The sequence below is a fragment of the Polyodon spathula genome, chromosome 14 (assembly GCF_017654505.1).
Source record: "Polyodon spathula isolate WHYD16114869_AA chromosome 14, ASM1765450v1, whole genome shotgun sequence".
Classification (NCBI taxonomy): domain Eukaryota; kingdom Metazoa; phylum Chordata; class Actinopteri; order Acipenseriformes; family Polyodontidae; genus Polyodon; species Polyodon spathula.
In genome coordinates, this window is record NC_054547.1 from 11,205,789 (window position 1) to 11,227,214 (window position 21,426).

At 35.7% G+C, this 21,426-nt stretch overlaps 2 protein-coding genes across 3 annotated transcripts; one reads left to right on the plus strand and one right to left on the minus strand.

Moving 5' to 3' along the window:
- Positions 1-710: 710 nt before the first annotated feature.
- LOC121327123 (torsin-1A-interacting protein 2-like) lies at positions 711-8,924 on the minus strand. 2 transcript variants are annotated; one of them, XM_041270933.1, is made up of 6 exons: positions 8,488-8,924; positions 4,998-5,078; positions 4,733-4,846; positions 4,374-4,415; positions 2,710-2,826; positions 711-1,580 (listed from the first exon to the last, which is right to left on the minus strand). In XM_041270933.1, the coding sequence occupies exons 1-6, from the start codon at positions 8,876-8,878 to the stop codon at positions 802-804; spliced, it is 1,524 nt and encodes a 507-aa protein (XP_041126867.1). In that variant the 5' UTR covers positions 8,879-8,924; the 3' UTR covers positions 711-801. The 2 variants fall into 2 exon arrangements, with proteins under 2 accessions (XP_041126867.1, XP_041126869.1); XM_041270935.1 differs by lacking the exons at positions 2,710-2,826; positions 4,374-4,415.
- Positions 8,925-11,920: 2,996 nt separating this feature from the next.
- LOC121327121 (olfactomedin-like protein 2B) lies at positions 11,921-20,884 on the plus strand. The gene is made up of 8 exons (XM_041270931.1): positions 11,921-12,400; positions 12,920-13,183; positions 14,110-14,217; positions 15,347-15,523; positions 17,145-17,364; positions 17,840-18,424; positions 19,021-19,197; positions 19,742-20,884. Exons 1-8 carry the CDS (start codon positions 12,212-12,214, stop codon positions 20,341-20,343), a joined length of 2,322 nt encoding a protein of 773 aa, XP_041126865.1. The 5' UTR covers positions 11,921-12,211; the 3' UTR covers positions 20,344-20,884.
- The last annotated feature ends 542 nt before the right edge of the window (positions 20,885-21,426 follow it).

Consider the following 21,426-nt stretch of genomic DNA (forward strand, 5'->3'; position numbering starts at 1 on the left):
CACCTGTAACTAAAAGTTAATTGAAACTGTTAGCTCAATTCGATTGCCACGGGAAAATACTGTACTCTCAAACATAGCACTCCCCATACTGATAAAGATGTATTCCAGGCTTGTGAACCTACTGAGCGTCAGAGTTATTGATTAACTGAATGACGGTTCATGAAATAGAAACATAACTTCATTAAGTGGGTATACAAATACAATTGATTTACCAGTTGAAATATTTATTATGGCACAAAAATAGTACTTTGCTATACAAGATGAAAATTACATCTGATTTGTTAAGTGCACATAAGGTTAAAACAAAAATGTCTTCATGCAGGATCGCCCCCACCCCCCTTTTCCTAGTGCAAGGGGTATGATTATGGTTAATGAGTTACAGCACAGAATCAAGGCTTTAATAACTTTAGGATAGCACTACATATGGTAGTTACCCATTGCTTTAAAAGAAAATGAAGACATCTTATCCATTAATTAATTAAAAAAATAAATAAATGAATGACCAAAGAATTTAATGATGACATTAAAATAAACAACTAACAAATACGTGAGGAAGATACCGTTTTAAGGCATATGGGATTAAAAACTTGGTCGAGTTTTATTGTACATATACAATAAATATATCTATATATTATATATATATATATATATATTATATATCTATATATATATATGTATATATATATATATATATATATATATATACATACACACACACACACACACACACACACACACACACACACATACAATCCTGGTATCAAAACTTGGAAGTAAAGAGCAATGGATGAACACAAGTACTTATTTACTGTCAGCAGAATCACACCCATGGTCTTCAAAGTCCTTCTCGAAAGTAACAGGCAGAATTAAGTGGGAGATGCGACTCCAAAGGCCCCCTAGCTTGTCAGCATCCATCTTGTTGAACGTATCAGGCTGCTCTGAATTGATAAACCTCTTCTGAATGTAATCCCGCACCTTCTCCTCCACTGTGCCCAGATTCAGCCCGGGGGTCAGCTCCTCCTCTTCGAGAAGGACAGTGAAGATGAGCGACACTGCCTTATAGGCTGCATTCTCATGGTCACAGTATTTGTAAAAGATGAGGGTTGCGCCTGGGGGAAGCTCTTCCAATTGGTGGATGACTGCCGTCCGCTTATTACCTTCAAAGCTGCTTTTCAACTCTTCATCCAACAGTAGCTTGACCTTGTCGCTGTCCAAAGAGGCCAGGCCAGACCCGTCCATCTGGACAGTGCTGGCATTCAAAGCGGAGGAATAAACCCCGGCGAGCTGGCTTGCGAGACAGTGCAGCGTCTTGTGAGCATTCTGCCCGGAGGTCAGTATCATGCTGGCCGGCTCCGAGGGTTGAGCTGATAAGAGGTGCTTCTCAAGGAGGATCTTGCTTCTCTTCCACAATTCTTCTCTTTGGCTGGGAAAGCGGGATTTCAATTCCTTAAACTTCGTTTGAAAGGCCTGGAGGACTGGATTTTCATCTGTGGCCGGGGGCCTGGGCTTGTAGACATGCAGAAATGCAGCCACTACAAGCAGTGCCACTACTAGAACTAAAAGGAGTAGCCAATAGATTCCTGAAAATAAAATGTAAAAGTTGTTGCATTAGGTTGTCAGCTTTACTGAATACATGAATCTGTTTAAGTTTCTTGCATGCTTAACCCTTTTCCACCAGACCATTCTAATTTCGGTGTCTGAGAAGCGACAAAAAACTTTTTGTATTTTTAATGATACACTTCAAGAAAGTCATGTACAGGAAATGTGATCGGCAGCGCTGACTTTTGAAGCCGAGTTACATAGGAAGTTCGAGATATGCCATGTAAACACAGCACAAAGGCAATGCAGACTTCTCATCTACGGCTATTTTTGACGGTAATTATCTCCTGAACTTTAATATATATATATATATATACGTCTGAAAAAGGACAAGCTGCCTGTGTTTGACGATGACGGTACATTATTTGCTTGCACTGACTGCAATAACTTGCATTTTACATGCAAAAGTGTTTTGTATTTACTTTGTATTACATGTATTGCTTTATCATCATAGTCATTTTTTTCTATCAACTGTTTTTTTCCTTCTGCTGAATATATACTTTATTTTTTACTTACCGTGGTAACATGTAGGCTACGTTATTCTGCTTTACATAAAATAGCTTGTTTTCATACTGTTTTTACTATTTGTGGTTGTATTTAACTTTTTTCTATAACGTTTGCATATAATAATATAGTAATACGATTCGTGTTTTACAGTGTATGCTGAAAATAAAAAAAAATGTGCTTTTCATGCACTTTAGTAAATGTAAGAAAAACACTTAATAAAAAATAAAAAAACAACTGCATTTTCACTTGTATGTATTTGTGTATTTTCAGTGTAAAAGGTTTTGCATAATATTTGACAAAGTACTTTTGATATTTTGCCTAGTCCAGCCAACTTCCATAAGATGGCGCTGTCTGGGGCATTTTTACATAGACTATGGTTTAAATAATATTATTATTATTATTATTATTATTATTATTATTATTATTATTATTATTATTATAATAATAATAATAATAATAATAATAATAAATAATAATAATGTCCTTATTTTCAAATGCCAATACTCAACAGGTTTTTCTCCTTTCAGAAAAAACAATGACACTTTAGAGTAAAGGATTGTGTTTGTGTTCAGAGGACACAACTGTTTAAGCTCATATTTATACCTCTTCCCACCGTCTCTCTGCTGGTTGGGTTACTGGGTGGAACCACCTTCTTTATTGGGCCAGTCTGCTTTTTATTTCTAGACCGTACTAGTGACGCTTGTGGCTGTTCAACGGAACCTGAGAAGAAAACAAAAAAAATTAGACAAGCAAGAAACAAGCAAGCATAGTTTATTAATCTCAGTGGCAGTATTTAGACCCCACTATGTGATGGTGATTTGTTTGTGAGAATACATACAAAACATGCATGAATGCTAATAGGAGTACTTCGCTTTCTTTCTTCTTTGTTGCTGGTTTTGGAATGCTGAGTCTGACTATTTAACAATTCAAAAGATTTATTATCCTGATTTAAGGAAGAAAAAAAAAAATGTTTTAATTAAGACTCAATTTGAAGCCCAACTTTTACCCAGTGATATATAAGCTAATATAGAAATGACTTCAGGTAAGTTAGAATTGGAATTACTACACATAAGTTTTGAGTAAATAAATAATAATAAAAAAGTCACTCCATGTACAGAATTTGAGTTCTGATTCTTTCAAATCAAAAGGGTACAGTACACTTAACTCACACACTCAAAATATAGAAAATTCTGCCAAATTGTTGCTCATTAAACTTTAATAGGTCATTTTAAGAACAATAAAGTGAGAAATGCAGAAATGATTAATTTATTTCTGAATTATAGGTGAAAACATTACTGCGTATTAGAGAGTGACATGAGGACCGGACTCCCCGGGGCACTGTTTGGAGCATTTTTACATACAGACTATGGTTTGGACAAACCCTTGTAGCTTGTCAACAGTAAAAAAAAAAAAAAAAAAAAAAAAAAAAAATGAAAACTGTTTTTATTTGAAATCCTCATAAAATTTAGCAACTGTGATATCCACATATTTTTTTTCTAACTAACTTGGAAAGTGGTCGATATTAGCAGTTATTAAAAATATATATTTGTTTTATTAATCATTTTTAGATTTTTTTATGGGGGGGGGGCCTTGGCTTACATATTTATTTTTTTATATTCCACTAGTTAACACTTATATCATTGGAAACAGCTACTTCAGACCTTTCTATTAATATATTGGGTTTAAAATTCTGATTTAAGGTTACCAAACAAGCATTAAAACACAACATGTTCATATGCATATCCAAATACAGGAATTCTGATTAGGCGGCAAAGGGTTAAATCTTATTGTTAAATTGAAAAATAAGATTTCAATCTCATGGTTTTTGCCAACCCGTTTTTATATTACCTTTTTTGGCAATTCTTGTTTACATGTAGTTTTATTAGGGAAATAAACTGTCCTTCAAAACGCAAATGACCCTATTAATATTAAAATATGTTTTAATGTTTCCAAAGTGTTCCTAATATTCCCAAAATAACAAGAAAGGAAGAAAAAACAATCCCGTTGAGTCCATGAAAAGATTATTTGAATATTGTGCTTACTACGAAACGAAGACCTAAAACGTTTCACAATTTGTTTTAAAAATATATATAAATCAAGCCAGGACAAAGAAGAAGAAATCAATTAAAAAACAAAACAGTTACATGCGATTATAATGCCATGCCATTTCAGCAGGTACAGTACTTTGTGTCAGAGTTGTATATGGACAAACTAACACGCCTTTCAAATGAGCACATGGATTCTTTAACAGCAAAGTCAGTACCTACCTGAGCCAGAACTGTTTGCCTCTCCTTGTGGCTTTGTCTTTTCTAAGAAAGAGGACAACAAAAATAAGATTTTCTAATAGGAATCTCCAAACCATTACAAATGTAAAGTTGGCATGATTTATGAGACACTAGCAGCGAAAGTGGACAATTACTTATACACACTCTGCTCACAGGGATGCTTATTATATAATAATAATAATAATAATAATAATAATAATAATAATAATAATAATAATAATCCTTATTTTCAAATGCCAATACTCAACAGGTTTTTCTCCTTTCAGAAAAACAATGACACTTTGGAGTAAAGGATTGTGTTTGTGTTCAGATGACACAACTGTTTAAGCTCATATTTATACCTCTTCCCACCGTCTCTCTGCTGGTTGGGTTACTGGGTGGAACCACCTGTTTTGGGTCATTTGGAATATTATCGCTATGCTGTATTTGTGCTTCTTGCACCTTTTCAACAGAACCTGAGAAGAAAACAAAAAAAAAGATTTAGACAAGCAAGAAACAGACAAGCATGGTTTATTAATCTCAGTGGCAGTATTTAGACCCCACTATGTGATGGTGATTTGTTTGTGAGAATACATACAAAACATGCATGAATGCTAACAGGAGTACCTTGCTTGCTTTCTTCCTCGTTGCTGGTTTGGGAATGCCGAGTCTGAGTGTTTAACTGTTCACATGATTTATTATCCCAATCTAAGGAAAAAAAAACAGTTTTAATTAAGACTCACATTGAATCCCAACTTTTACCCAGTGATATATATAGTATAAGTTTTGAGTAAATACATTTTAAAAAAGTTACTCCATGTACAAAACTTGAGCTCTGATTCTTTCAAATCAAAAGAAGGGTACAGTGCACTTAACTCACACACTCAAAAAATAGAAAATTCTGCCAAATTGTTGCTCATTAAACTTTAATATTTTAAGAACAATAAAATGGTGAAAACATTACTGCGTATTAGAGAGTTACATTAGGACCGGACACCCCGGGGCGCTGTTTGGGGCATTTTTACATACAGACTATGGTTTGGACAAACCCTTGTAGCTTGTCAACGGTAAAAAAAATATTTGAAAACTGTTTTTATTTGAAATCCTCATAAAATTTCGCAACTGTGATATCCAGATATATTTTTTTTTTATCTAACTTGGAAAGTGGTCGATATTAGCAGTTTATATATATATATATATATATATATATATATATATATATATATATATATATATATATATATATATATATATATATATATAATTTTTTCGATTTTTTTTATATGGGGCGTGGCTTACATATTTATTTTTTTATATTCCACTAGTTAACAATTATATCATTGGAAACAGCTACTTCAGACCTTTCTATTAATATATTGGGTTTTAAATTCTGATTTAAGGTTACCAAGCAACAAGCATTAAAACACAACATGTTCATGTGCATGTCCAAATACAGTAATTCCGATTAGGCGACAAAGGGTTAAATCTTATTCTTAAATTGAAAAATAAGATTTAATCTAATGGTTTTTGCCAACCCGTTTTTATATTACCTTTTTTGCAATTCTTGTTTACACGTAGTTTTATTAGGGAAACTAATTGCCCTTCAAAACGCAAATGACCCAATGCTTCTGATGTACAGAGGTCAAGGTTGAACTGTCAGTGTCACCCACATTTATGCTGAAACGTAGCTGCAGTTTACGTCACTATCCGGTGCATTTTTACTGCTGAACATCTGTTTAAAGATGCTGAAAATGATCAAAATCACCCCTAAAGATTAGGTCAATGAGTTTGGCAATATGCATCCAGGTGATAAGTCGAGATAAAGCAATATGAAAACTATTTTTCGGTTTTTATTATTACTACAAAGAAATATTTGTAATGTTTTAAATAAAATGGTACGTTTGTTTATATTGTTGATTGATATATTATTGAACTCTGGTGAACTTCCTTCAAATTTGAAAGTGTACCAATAAATTCTTCCTGCGTTAGTTTTATTCAATAGTATTGTTTGTGGGTGACGACTCAATTTTAGCCTTTTATTTTAACTGCAGTATAACCCATAACGGAATGCACGTCATATCCTCTGATATTGATGCATGTTATTGTTACAATGTTCAACACAGTGCTGCAAACACGAAGGGTTCTGTATCATATAACTTAGTATTTTGCTTAAAATATCGTTAATACTTTAAAACTATTCCAAATATATCCAAATGTAATAATTCGCACAAATGCCCAAAACTAGCCCATAAATTAGGCACCCGCCAAAGCCTTTTTTTTTTTTTTAACACAGAATAAAAAAAAATGTGAACCTGCCCAATCTGGCAACACTGGTGGCAAGAACTTTACTAAACCAATCAATATGAGATGTTGGAAAACTGAACCAATCAAATGCTTACTCAGACTTCTGGGTATCCATATATTTACCAAGACAGGCACTATAACCCTTCAAAACCCTACAAAATTTGTATCAACGACACAAATTTTAATTGACACACTCCATTTAGTGATGTCACTGGCCCACCCATTCAATTCAACTTTGCTTGCTTCAAGACATTCAAAAAACTGTAAAAGACCTAAATAAATTTTAAATATGTCAACCTCAGCATATAATTGGATTAAATAAATTTATCGGGAGTTCAAGCCCAAGTGACTCAAGACTGGCCCTCGACTTTTTCTTTCTGTTATCAATACATTATGCATACTAAAATGACTGAAGCAGGTTTGTGTTGTTCTTGTTATTCTCACAATAGGTAATATGGCAGTAGTGAATTACATTTAAAAAATTCAACCGGGAACAGGATGGGAATCAAAAAAACAAGAAAAAAAAAAGGGTAAACCGAAAAATATCCTGCCTGGAAGGTACGTCATATAGCGAGAGGCTAAAAGAAATATCACTGGACTGGACATTTTTAGACAAGAAGGGATGGGAAGAATAAAGAAAAATTGTATGTACAGAACAGTACGGGATGGGAAAATCAGGTGGGACAGGATGGGAACAGTAATTTTACTTAACATTTTTTTCACGGGATGGGATGGGGCAGGATGTGAGGGAACTCAAGTTTCATTTCTGTGTCACTCTCCACTGCGTATTATTACAAGTTCAGGTCAGTGAGCGTCGGATGTAGTACCCACTAGAGGCCGCTAGAGGTTGCAAAAGAACTTAACGCTTAACACACACACTCAAAAACACAAAAAAATATATTAATTTAAATAAAACATTTCTAAAAGCAACTTATAAAAATAAAGTAAAACAATACAGCTGCAACTTCAGTCCACGCCACAGCATATGCCACTTACACTTAACCCCTAAAATTAACCCTACATCTATCTAACTCTAAACCTTAATTTTGATTTAGTTGTTGCCCATTGTTTTTGTTATTTTCACCCAATTTGAAATGCCTAATTATTATTTACACTCAGCTCAGCTTTATGTTGTATATCTACTCGAAGACTCTGTTGCGCCAGAAAATGTGCATGTTGTACCTTTAACGTAAGTATGTTGTTACATGTTTACACAGCGTTACAAAGTCCAGCCGTACTTTGTTAGTTCAGGTCCAATGCATTAGGCACTTATTTTAAGTCTAAAAGATAACACTCTGTGTGTGTGTGTCGGGGGATAACAAAACAACCACTGCTATATGATTTAAATGGAATTAAAGTATTTAACATTAGTTTCAGTTTCATTTACATATGAAACCTATGTCTTGTAAACAAAAGTAATACAAAAGAGGGTTGATAAACGATTATATTACAAGCAGCACCACGTTATTGTTGTTATACTCTGGATATAGCAATTTATCGTTTACATTACATGGTTGGAAACAAAATACGTAATCGTTGTACATTGTACAATTTACTAGGAAACAGAAATAGACGGACATTGACATTTTAAATATATTATGTTTCAATACGCTCTGTTGTATATAGAAATTTCATGGATTCACCACATTTTTAACTTTATATACAACCAAGTCAACAAATACATTATCATATTTCAAAATGAATCAAAAGCCACGACAAAATACTTTAAAAACGTACACTCCAATGTGTTACTGCTTCCGTGTGCTTTCAGTTTCGGAAATGTTACTATTTTAACTATCCATGAAAAGCTTACCATAGGTGTTTGATCTCGTATTAACCATTTCTGAATTAGTTTCCCACTCGTTCAAGTTCCCCGATTTCAATTTTGACTTTTCTTCATTCACATTCGGTGGGAGATTCGATTCTTCACACAGGGAAAAAGAACTGGCGTTTGTTTCAGTCGGAAACGTATCAGAGAAACACATCTCCCCGAAAAATGCGGCACTGGGAGCTAATGTTAACCCTCTGTCAGTTTCAGAGGCAGGTTTGGCAGCTCCTCGTTCTGCAGTTTTATAACTTTTGATAGAAGGCCGAGAGGTCACATCCCCAAATAATTTTCCCTGTGTATGCGCCGACATTGTTTTCGATAGCGCTTCTTCTGTTACATCATTTATTGATGTGCGTGTTTTAAAGGTCTTTGCCATTGTGCCGATGTTGTGAAATGTCCTCTATCCCGTGGAACTCGTGTAATCCCACCCCTTCGACTCTTTTCGGAGCGCCTCCCACTTTTTTCCCGAATTTCACGTGCACACGCACAGATGGAAATTATCTGTGTGTGACATTGCTCAGTACACAGACGTATTTTATACAAATTCAAATAAATAAAAATATAAATAAATATATAGACTGCCGTGTACCTGATAACTTATAACAATATTTTGGTATAATAATCATCTCGTATATATATATATATATATATATATATATATATATATATATATATATATATATATATATATATATATAGCATGGCACGTGCCGGCACGGCACGTCGCAGCAGGGCTGGTAGGTATTAATTACATACCAAGTTCTCGGTCTTGAACATGGTAATACCATTATGTAATACAGTGGTAAGGTCCAGGGTTCGTGCACATCCTCCGCCGGACACACATTTCCTCGCCTTGTGTGATGCGCCTGCTGCGGAACCTACATTAGCGACTATCTATTATATATATTATATATATTATATATATATATATATATATATATATATATATATATATATATATATATATATATATATATATATATATATATATATATATATATATATATATATATATATATATATATAGTAGCTATATGTGTAATTCATGTACTGTATAATCAGTAAATCTACATCCGATAATAAAAACATTGCCAGCTGCAAACTACACAAAAAAGACCTCGCATTTGGGGTTCATTTGTGCATGTGCGTAAACATGGCATTGCAATCTATAACCTAGGTAGGAAATGCTGATACGTTGTAATTGATATGAGAAAATTGCATAATGATACATTTCATTGTTTTATTTTCTCTTAATAAAAAAAAAGTAAACAATGAAGTAATCTAACCAAAAGCCATGATTTAACACACTGATAGTTCATTTTACAATCTGGACAAAGCGGCCCGTTACCCACATGTATTGGTTCATTACAGTTGTCATTTCGATATGAAGAACGCATTGCCCCAATATCATTTTATATTTTCTAAGGCGTTCTTTACATAAAAAGGCCAGCCATCATTAACTGATATGCTGGTGCAGGTGAGGGAACGTGTGCAAAATGCAGTGCCCAAAACATTCTTTATATAGAAATGACGCCAGTGGGCATCTGGTGTAGTCCGCATACTGTCCATTAAATAGGACGACTACTACTACTGCCGCAGCCGTTCTTTCTTCTGCTAAAGAACCTTCGGCTGCAGTTCTGGCTGCGTTTCTCCCCCACCCTCCTCATCTTTGGGCACCCTGTTCGTGGCTCCAACAAAAAGAGAGACCTCCTGGTGAATCTGCTCCTGGCTCTTGCTAGACTGGCCATCTACAAGACCAGAAAGCGTAAGATCGCCAGGGAGGGTCTCTTTGACTGCGGAGCCATGTTCAGGGCCTTGGTCCGGTCCCGGCTTAATTTGGAGCACGCCCACAGGGAGTCTACTGGCGACATGTCGGCCTTTGTCGACCAGTGGGCTCTGGGTGGCGTGCTCTGTACCACTCCCCCTTTTGTTTTGAATATTTAATTTACAGACTTTTTGAAATTTCAAATTGAGGATGCTAATTTGAATTCTTCTCTCCAGCAGTTATTTGATGGCTGGAGTAGTCCTCTATGTCGAACAGTCCAATTATGGGCTTTTAAATAGGTCTACTACTACTACTACTAATAATAATAATAATAATAATAATAATAATAATAATAATAATAATAATAATAATAATAATAAATGTTCATTGAATACGGATTCAGTATCGTTCTCTAAAACATTCTGTTCAGAAGAAAACAAACCATAGCATCCACTCCTTTTGAGATTTCGAATGTACTGTGTAAACGTAGCTCTACAGCATGGGAATGACAGCAATGTGGATGCGCTGTGTCACAGCATTATATTTCCCTGTGCCGTATTTCTGTATTTCACCATGACATCTAGGTGCCGCATCCGCACATAGGTATAAAATAAGAGTAATGTGTTTGTTTTGTATAAAAAACAAATGAAAAGATAAATGAGTAAATGTTTTAGGATATAATTTAGTTAACTCACACCCCTCACATATACAACAACAATATACGGTTTCCATAAGGGCTGTGGAATCATAAAGAAAATGTAGGCTACCTCAGTGAAACGTTAGAAGCATTAGACTATATATTATCTTTGTACTTAGTACTGATTTGTACCTTTAAAAAATAAATCAGTGTTGATGTTTTAATATTTCATACAGCATTTTTTTTTTTTTATTGTACTTCTGCTTAAAATAATTATGATTCTTTATATTGCCATAAATAGTTGTGAATTATGTTGGCATGTTTCCAATGATTAAATTGAGTTGTGAAACTGAAACGATTTTGGCTTTTTGGGCATGCAACCTAGGGCCAAAACCGAAAGGCAAAAATGTTGCCCGCTCGGCTTTGAGTCATGTGATCCATAGGTGGCGCTATTGGATTAGGTTTTTAGTGCATTATATCCCCTGGCAAATTGCACAAAACCAAAATAAAACTTTACCGGTAAAACATCTTCATCGGCAGGTCAGTCAATGTGATCTCCCGGGACAATCGTTCTGTGCGCATTTAATGGGGATTTGTAAACTACAAAAAAAATAAAACAAAAAACTATTGTTAATAACATTAAGAAAACGAATGCCTTGTTGGACAACGTGTTCCTCTGTGTTTATTTTGTATTATTATGTTTAAGTGCGTTTAGATAAATCAAGCCTTCAATATGCAGTTCAGAAATTCTAACCTTTTAATATATATTTATATATTTCTATTATCATTCTTGGTAGTGCTTTTTATTTTCTTGTATTCGTTTAATTAAAATAATCACATAATATCGATTAATACATTTAAAATTAAATATCCCCAAATATATTTAGATAATAAATTTATTTTGTGTGTGATTGGTTCTGACGGCAAAACTGCTGTGTAGTTTGCATTTCCTCTGAATTTAACAAAGCCTGATAACTCCTCCCAGCTTTGATTAATCCAGAGATCCTTCCCACTGACTGCCCCTATGATCTACAGCACTGGCAAAAGCAGACACTTCTCTCCTGCACCTCTAACTCCTGCAGGATTCATGTAACCGGGAGTTAGAGATTTTTTAATCGAAAAAAAGGAACTACACCTCTCTGCGGTTGCTTTACCCAGCAAGGTTTTGGGAATGTATGCAGGGTATCTCGGAACCGTGATTTAAATGCGCAATGCAATTCTCATTTTGAGAACAAGTGCTCTTCGGATCTGCAACGTCTTGCCAGGATCGCCCCGTTCTCATAATTGGTTGTCACTAAATTACCCTGATGTCTAAGATTACAGTTTTGTGTTTTTTCTGGTGTGTGGTGCTGAGTGCGGGTTCTCCACTGTCTAATAATGGGGAGCAGGACACTACGGCCAAATCGGGTAAAACTGGTGGAGTTTGGGAGGAATTCAAAGAATACACGGAAACTCTAGAGAACGAGGCTGACAATCAGGAAAATGTTTTAACACAGGTATGCACTCAGATGAAACCATTTTCATTATGAATTATTTTGAACTGTACTAGGCTACAGTGAGTGAGTTTAGTCTAAATAGACTAATTCTTAGATAATGCCATTTTTGTGCATGAGCAAATACAATGGGGGGGGGGGGGGTTAAGTTATTTTAGTTCGACTTTCGTTGAAGTACAATCGTCGTACAAATTTGTCACTGTACAGTTTAAAGACTTAACCAGAAACATATGTATGCAAACTATAACACAAAGTCTGACTGAGACCCAAATCAAATTTTTCTTAACAATAACATCAGAAATGATAACCTCGTCTACTCAATGATCGTGAGAGGAGTAAACGGACGGTAACTGATATAGCAAGGGAATAGTTTACAGACTGTAATTACAGTACCTGAGCATCTCTACAGCTCTTAAAAACCTTCCTGTTAAATCGCCATGATGTAAATTGCAGCATGCTTTTATACTTCTGTTTCACATAAGTCTTTTTACAATTCTGTTTTACCTGCTTTCCACATTTCAGCTGTTGGGTGATTATGACAAAGTCAAAGCCGTTTCCGAAGGCTCTGACTGTCAGTGCAAGTGCGTGGTGAGACCGCTGAGCAGGACTGCCTGCAAAAGGGTTGAAGAAGGCAGTGCGAAGGTGAACGACTTCTACACCGTGGAGACTATAACATCTGGACCAGGATGCAAGTGTGCCTGTATTGCCCCTCCTTCTGCCCTCAACCCCTGCGAGGGGGATTTTAGATTTAAGAAGCTCCAGGAAGCTGAGAAAGATGGTATCAAGGTAAAATAATTGAACATATCTGTAAAAATGATCTGAAACCGTTGCATGGGATTATTGAAGACTCATTTTCAAAAGTGTTAACCCCAGTCTATCTAAAATTCAGTTTTTAAAATGTTTTAAATTACTTATTTTGTTCGGTTCTGTTTTGTACAACTGTAACTTTTCAAAATAATTACACATATGAAGTAAAGTAAAGTAAAGTAAAGTAAAGTAAAGTAAAGTAAAGTATATATATATATATATATATATATATATATATATATATATATATATATATATATATATATTATATATATATATAAGTTGTTAATTCATAAGTTTTGTTGTCGTAGTAAATTGAAATATTGAGATAAATTCTCCTTTCAGAAGAAAGACGTGCCTCTTACTGAAAGTAGGGCTCCTAGTCAACTTGTTTGAACTTTCAGGACTGACCTCTTTGGAGATTGAAGTTTTCTGTTTATCCGCCACTAATACAAAGCATAATTCCTGGAGAGGGCTTTCATTCACTGAGGAGAGGGCAGTTCAACCTTTGCCTGCCCTATTGACTGTCAGCATATGTAATACTTGGTTCCATTACAGTATAATTACGATTTCTTCATGCGGACACTTCTCCACTAGAAATAAGAGCAATAATGTTTTTTACATTGGAGACGGGACCCTGAGAGCCATCAGATTAAATCATGTTTCACTTCCAACCTGCAGTGACTAACGCTGCTTTTGAGGGTTGCCAAAAGATAATTGTAATAAACAATTACCTGTCCCATAGTGAATTGATAAGGGAAGCCCTTTCTCTTGTATAAAGTGTGGAACCCTACTGATAATTTTGCAGTTGAACAAAGTAATAAAGGTTGCCACTGTATTTCCTTACTGAAATCCTAAAAAGGTATGCAAGCCGTGAAATCGAATCTATATTTAATATTTTGCAGCTCTCAACAGTTATTGAATTGCTTGAAGGGGCCTTCTATGGTTTGGATCTCCTGAAAATGCATTCAGTTACAACTAAACTTGTACATCGTATGGAAACATTAGAAAAGGTAAGGGCTTCATTTTTGTTTTAACAAAACGGTAATACAATGTATGGAAACAACTGCCCTGCTTAGTCTAAATGTTGTACATTTTAGGCGTTGCATTGAAGTTTTGTCGATATATTTGCTGTGTGTAGGGCATCAACACTTCCAGCATCTATAATATTCTTTACATTTGGTACTTTTCCCCCCTAGTATACTGGTTCAAACAAATGTGAATAAATTATTCCATTATTGTAACCAGTATGAGTCCTGTATAAAAGTTCTGAATAGTGTAGAACCAGCAGCTCTATCCAACCATCCAGTAACGTGGACATTTCTTCAGGGCTAGTAGTGACACAAACACATGGCTGCAACCCCCCCCCCCCCCAGAAAAAAAACCCCAAAACAAACAAAAAAATGTAATCAGGCAAATCTACAAAGTGCAAAATGCCTAGAATGTTATAACATGGTGTTATCAACTAGAAAATGCATATCAATGTGTAGGACGCAACTTTGTGTGTAGATGCAGCAGATTTGAACACATACTTTCTATTAAAATAATATATAAAATCCAGGGTGGAATTGCACAAAGAGAGTGTTTAACAAGTTTGTTCATTTAGGCAAAAAGTCTAGGCATTAAGCAGCCGATTTTCAGCAAGTATGCAGGCCAAATAAGTTCAACAATAGAACTGTTCATGGCTTTGCAAATTAAAGTTTAGGCAATTAAAAAAAAATCAAAATAAATACTTTAGTACTGACGTACACACCTCATTTTGGTTTCCATAAACTTTTTAGTTCTGCTCTGGGTGTTCATATTTTCTTCTTAAAACAATAAGCTTATTTAACAGTATATGTGTCCATAAAGCTCTGTTGCCAACTTAAAAAAATAAAAAAAAGTTGTGGCGTTCCAGCTGGAACGTTAAGTGTTCACGTTGACAAAAAAGTATAACACACGTTTCTTTTGTAGGAATAATTTAATAGCACAGCTAGTGAATGCCAGACCCTAAAATTAGTATCAGTTCACCTTGAGACAGGAAAAAATAAAGGCAGACAAAAAATGTTAAATAGATGGATACATAAATATGGGCTCATGTATTACAAACAAAGGACTTCAGACTTTCAACACATCTGTCAAACGTATACCTTCCTGCTCTAGGTTGCCTTACAAAATGGAACTGAAAAGAAGGAGCATTTAAAAGGAAACACCAAAGTGAACCACATACCCAAGAAAGAAAACAGTTCCACCACCAGCCCAATAGAAACTAAGAAACAGCTCACAGATCTGGGTTCTGACTTGCAGAGGGATGCTGCAGCTGCCTATAGCGACAAGGAGGTAGGGCTCTCCATTCTCCTTGTATATTTTTTATAGTCTTTTCTTCGTTTTGAAATGCTGTATTCAGTATGTATTGCGACTTCATGCATAAACTCCTTGGCGCACCCTAGATCAGATGTGTTCCGAGTTACATTTCCATGCACATCACTCTCAACCTTTCTTAGCTTAGCCTCTGACACACCAAGGTGGCCAGGCTGCAGGCTAGGTGGTCAAAGCATTGATGCTCTTACAGGAAGCCATGACTTGTGGTCTGATCCTTGGCCAGTGAAGACTTTGGTAGTCATACCCACTTCACCTTTGTTTAATTAGTGGGAGGATGTACAGTAATAAAGAGATATTGCAAATTAATTATTGCATCTCCTCTAGAAATACAGATGAATTAATTTGTCATCACTGTTCCACTACACTTTGGAAATAATTAATTGACCCTTTACAAATGCTAGTTCTACCATAAGACCAAAACATGTTTTTTTTTTTCCATCATAGTTCTATGTTTAAAGACCAATATCCAATTATAAAAGTATCAAATAATGATGTGGTCATTTATGTCTTTGCAATATTTAACAACGCTATGCCTTTGGGATTACTATTATTTTGCCTAGAATATTTGGCTAATGCTAGATGCTGTTCCCTACATCTATAATCAGGAGTGGTACTTTTATTTTAAATTGATGAGCCAGCTTGGCAACCTACTAAACAGTAAGAAGCCTGCCAAGGTAATGTTTATACTAAGTTAATTCCAGAATCATAAAGCACTTATTGTGTATTTTATAATTGTTTAGTTTCCTTTCCTTTCCTTTGCATCTTTCCTTGGATTTCAATTTTTTTCCTAAAAAAACAAATTGGTTTCTGTTAACTGAATTAATTTTATGTACAGGACATCATATTGTTAATATAAAAACATAAGCAAAGTTGGGGAATGAGAAAAGGCCATTCAGCCCCTCAAGGCTTGTCCCTTGTTAGCACATCATTCTCCCCTGCTGAGGGGAATTTATTTAAAAGCACACCATCTAGTCTTTTTTATGTTCCCAGTGTTGTAGATCCTACTACTTCACCTGGTAGGCTATTCCATGAATATTACTCTTTGCATAAAAAAGTGCTTCCTAACTCCTGTTCTAAACTTACTTTTACTCTGCTTCCATTTATGTGCCTTTTGTTCTTCTCTCTGTGCTAAATTTCAAGTAGTGTCTTGAGTTAACTTATCTATACCATTTATGATTTTAAACACTTCAATCAATCAATCAATCAATCTTTATTTTACATAGCGCCTTTCATAGTACTTTAATCATGTCCTCTTCTTTTTTCTAGACTGAAGAGATTAAATTATTTAAACTTTTCTTCAAAGCTCATGTCATTAAGTCTTGGGATCATCCTAGTTGCCCTTTTCTGTACCTTCTTGAGTGCAATGATGCCTTTTTTGTAGTGATGTAACCAAAACTACACACAGTACTCCAAGTGGGGTCTAACGAGGGCAATGTATAATCGTAACATAACCTCTCTACACCTATATTCTATGCTTTTTTCAATGTAGACTAACATTCTATTTGCCTTTTTAATTGCCTCACCACTTTGGTGAGATACATTTATTGAATTGTTTCAATCAAAGCCTTTTTTATGGCAGAAATATGAAGCCAGATTTGTTGGAGAAGCAATATTCTCTAAACCATCAGTAAAGAAAAATGAAGGCGTGCGCCTTGAACCCACAACTGAACTACTGGAGCGTCTGGAGTCATCGCAGACAAAGCCCAGAACAAAGCCTGTCTCCCGCCCTGCAATAATCCGAGGAGTAACGTACTATAAAGCTAATCCCATAGATGAGGACAGTGAGACAGATGAACAGCGTAAGTTTGCACCCTGTTGCTCACTGGACAGGATCCTGACTTTTTTACATTACATGGTTTGGCTCTAAATTTCCATGGTGATTTGATTAAGCCTTGTGTATTTAATCAAATGCAGCTCTCCTCCTTACTCTTTACTATGCAGTTAAAATGAAGGGGCATAAACTTTCAACGCATAGCTAGAGTAGCATGCCTTTTTAAGAAGCTCTATAGATACAGGGAACCTGCCCAGTTGTAAAGGCATGGGTTAACCTGGCTCGATTTCCTCTGTGAATAAATGTGCCTTGTTTCTACCGATTTTTAACTAGTTATAAAAAATGTTAACTTCAATAATTTTTTGCCAGTTTATTGATATTTTTGTACTGAATGCGGTACATTGAGCCATCGTTTGATGGACAGGTGCTACATAACTACAAGTTGTTTTTGTCAAAGAAAAACCTTGCCCTTCATTTTAATTTACTTTGTGTTTGATGGCCAGCAGAAGATGACTTCCCAAGTGGTGATGGTGCTATAGATCTGTTGATTGAAGAAGATCAGCTCATCAAGCACGTAGGAACAGTGGTCAGGACTGTCGAGGTACCAGAACCTATGGCCAGGCCCCTAACAACAGTAGCTCCTGAGTTGGACACACAAGACAATATGGAGACAACCCAGGCTCTGACTACAACTGCCACTGCTATGGAATCTACAGCCACTCCTAGCATTACCACTGAGCTTCCATCAACCTATATCACAACTACCACAGCAACTACCACAGCCTCTTCAACACCTTCTACAGGAACAACAACCATTATGTCTGTACCTCCCACCAGCACCTCCACGCCTGTCCAAGACACCACCTCTGCTGCCACCACAGCCGCCAGTACCATTCCTGAACCGTCCACCAGTAAAGTAGCCCCTATCACCACAGCTAGGCCTACCACTGCTAAAACAACAACTTCCATTGCCTCCAGACTGCTGAACACCACCAGCCCCCCCCAGCTGACCATAACCAGGCAACGGGTCAACATTAATGGGGATGAATCTCAGGAGAACATGGGGGATGAGGCTCAGCCGAGTCCCGGTAGGTGAAAAGCTCTTATTTTTAAATGAATTTACTTATTTCCATATTCACTTTGGGTAATCATCTACTGAAATACTAATTTTAACATAGTGTCGTGAACTTTAAAAGCACAACATTTGCCTACACTCTTAATTCATTTATCATAAGACTTTTGCAATGTTGCACTAAACTTGCACTTCGAAAGGATATGTTACATGACCAACAAGTAAGATGCACTGGTCATTTTCAACAGAGGGATGGTTCCATATACTGCATTTACTCTATTGTCAAAGAAACTTAGTTCTGAAATGTATTTTCTATAGTATAGTAAAGTATAGAAAGTATAGTAAACCATACTACCGTGATTTATCAAATCACCTACTTAAAATTAATTTTGGTAGTAAAACCATTGTAGACTCCCTAAGGGTAGAGGTAACCTCCATTAGTCTGGGCCAGACAGCTTCTTTTGGAAGATTTCCTTTTTTAGCTACGGGGTAAGGTCACAGGCTATTGGACAGCCACCTGGCCCTTGACAAAAAACATAGCCTGGTTTAGGTATTTCAAATTCAGTATCTTTAAGAACAATCCCATTAATATATTTTTAACTTTTCTGGCAGGTGTGTGTAAAGACACCTTGTCCACCATCTCTGATCCTGTAATTCATAACACATACGGGCGGAATGAGGGGGCCTGGATGAAGGACCCAAAGTCCAAGGAAGACAAGATCTATGTGACAAACTATTACTATGGAAACACTTTAGTGGAATTCCGCACCATGGAGAACTTCAAACAAGGTATTGCTTATTCACAGCTTTGTGTAGTAATTTGCATCAAAATATTATAATTACTTAATAGAAATTAAATCCACCATTTTACTTGACCAGAGCAGTGTTCAATATGTTTTTTTTTTTTTTTTTTTTTTTTTTTTTTTTGGTAATTTAGGAACATTAAAAGCATTAAATATACAAAACAAATATTGAACAGTGGACCTCTATGGTATTTCCTGTAATAGGAAATGTTTTGCCCACGTGTACTGGGTTACAGCAGTGTGCTGTAATGTTGGATGAGTTCCTGTAATAGAAACCAATGCTGTGTCTGTTGTAATCGAGCATTAAAGTCCTAGTTTACAAAAAGCATTTACAAATTAAATTGTACTATTGAGCCCTTTTTCAAAGATCCGTAGTGCTATCAAGGGGCCTTCAACTTACAACATTTAAAAAATGGCAAATCGAGAATTAGCCCTGTGGCAATTTTTTACGATAACAGATTAATGTCACAACTCCAAGACTGTAATCTAAATATCAGATTTTATTATACTTTTGTGATGTGTTCCAACAGGGCGCTGGACCAACTCCTATAAACTCCCTTACAACTGGATAGGCACAGGTCACGTTGTATACGATGGAGCCTTTTACTACAACAGAGCTTTTTCACGAGACATAATCAAGTATGATCTGAAGCAGCGGTATGTGGCTGCCTGGGCGATGCTCCACGATGCAGTGTTTGAGGAGACGACTCCCTTGAAGTGGAAAGGCCACTCCGACATTGACTTTGCAGTGGATGAGAATGGATTGTGGATCATTTACCCGGCAATCGACGACGAAGGGTTTCAGCAGGAGCTGATTGTACTGAGTAAACTGAACACTGCAGATTTGACCATACAGAAGGAAACTACATGGAGGACTGGCTTGCGGAAGGACTTTTATGGGAATTGCTTTATTGTCTGTGGCGTTCTTTATGCGGCAGATAGCTACAGCCAAATGAATGCCACTATTTCTTATGCTTTTGATACCCACACCAACACACAGGGAGTACCAAGGCTTCCTTTTGTCAATAACTTTTCCTATACCACCCAGATTGACTACAATCCAAAGGAAAGAGTCTTGTATGCATGGGATCGCGGGCATCAGGTCACATATGGTGTCGTGTTTGCCTATTGAGATATGCCTGTGAACAGTTACAAAGGCCCATGGCACTTTTTTTGTATAAATAATAGAATAAATATTTTAATATTCTTAAGTGGGCTGTAGATCAGTCCACCTGGCTTTTTTTTTTTTTTGCAATTTAGCAATACATGCATATGCTTTTTAATACTGGTATTTAATATTCAACACTTCTTTACTGCCTGAAGAGTGTTCTTTTACTGTCATCACAGAAGCATGATACACCTCTGTTTTACTTGCTATAAATACATGACAAATTTTGAATGAAAGTACAGAAGATATACCTTGGACATGATACAAAGTTTGGAAATCTCTTAAAAGTACATGATGTCTAGGACAGTTTATATAAAAATCTCCTACAAGGCTTACATATTTGGTTCTAAAGCCTGTACAAAAACAAACACCATTTGATACGCTTAAAAAAGGCAATTCGCGATGGTTCATTTTTGTATTTCAACTTTATATGTCATCACAAAGCACTTAATGTTTTGCACTGGACATGATTAAGCAACATGCAATAAAATAATTTTAAGAACTACTGCTGTAGTTGCTGGTCCTCCTATTCTTTTTCATTCTAAATAGAAGCAAATTAACATAAATTACAACAGAAATTATAGTTATTTTATTTCTATCAAATTATGGTCAAGCTCATTATTGTGCTAGCATCAAAGCGGTTGGTGGAACCAGCACACAAGTATTTTCCGTTGCATAAAATAGTAACAGCAAGATTTGAAGTTTGTCCCAGATACTGTGGCAAAATACCAGTGTTTTGAACTCTTATGATCTTCCTTCCTTCTGCTTTGTGGTGTACTGTGGATAACAATTTAAACTCAAATAAATGCTGAATCTTTACATGTTAACAATGTGCCTTACTTTATTTTTTATTTCTAAACAATAGCACATCCAGGGCTCTATTCATAATGTAATTAACATTGTTTTTATTCTAAAAAGAAAACAATTTTGTTAATTCAACAGCACCTACATGCATCTTAGTTGTGTCTTTCTGGTTCTCCAACATCAACAGTGGGTTACACAGGGTGTGGTTTTTTTTGTGTTTTTTTTTTTTAAAAGAGTTACAAA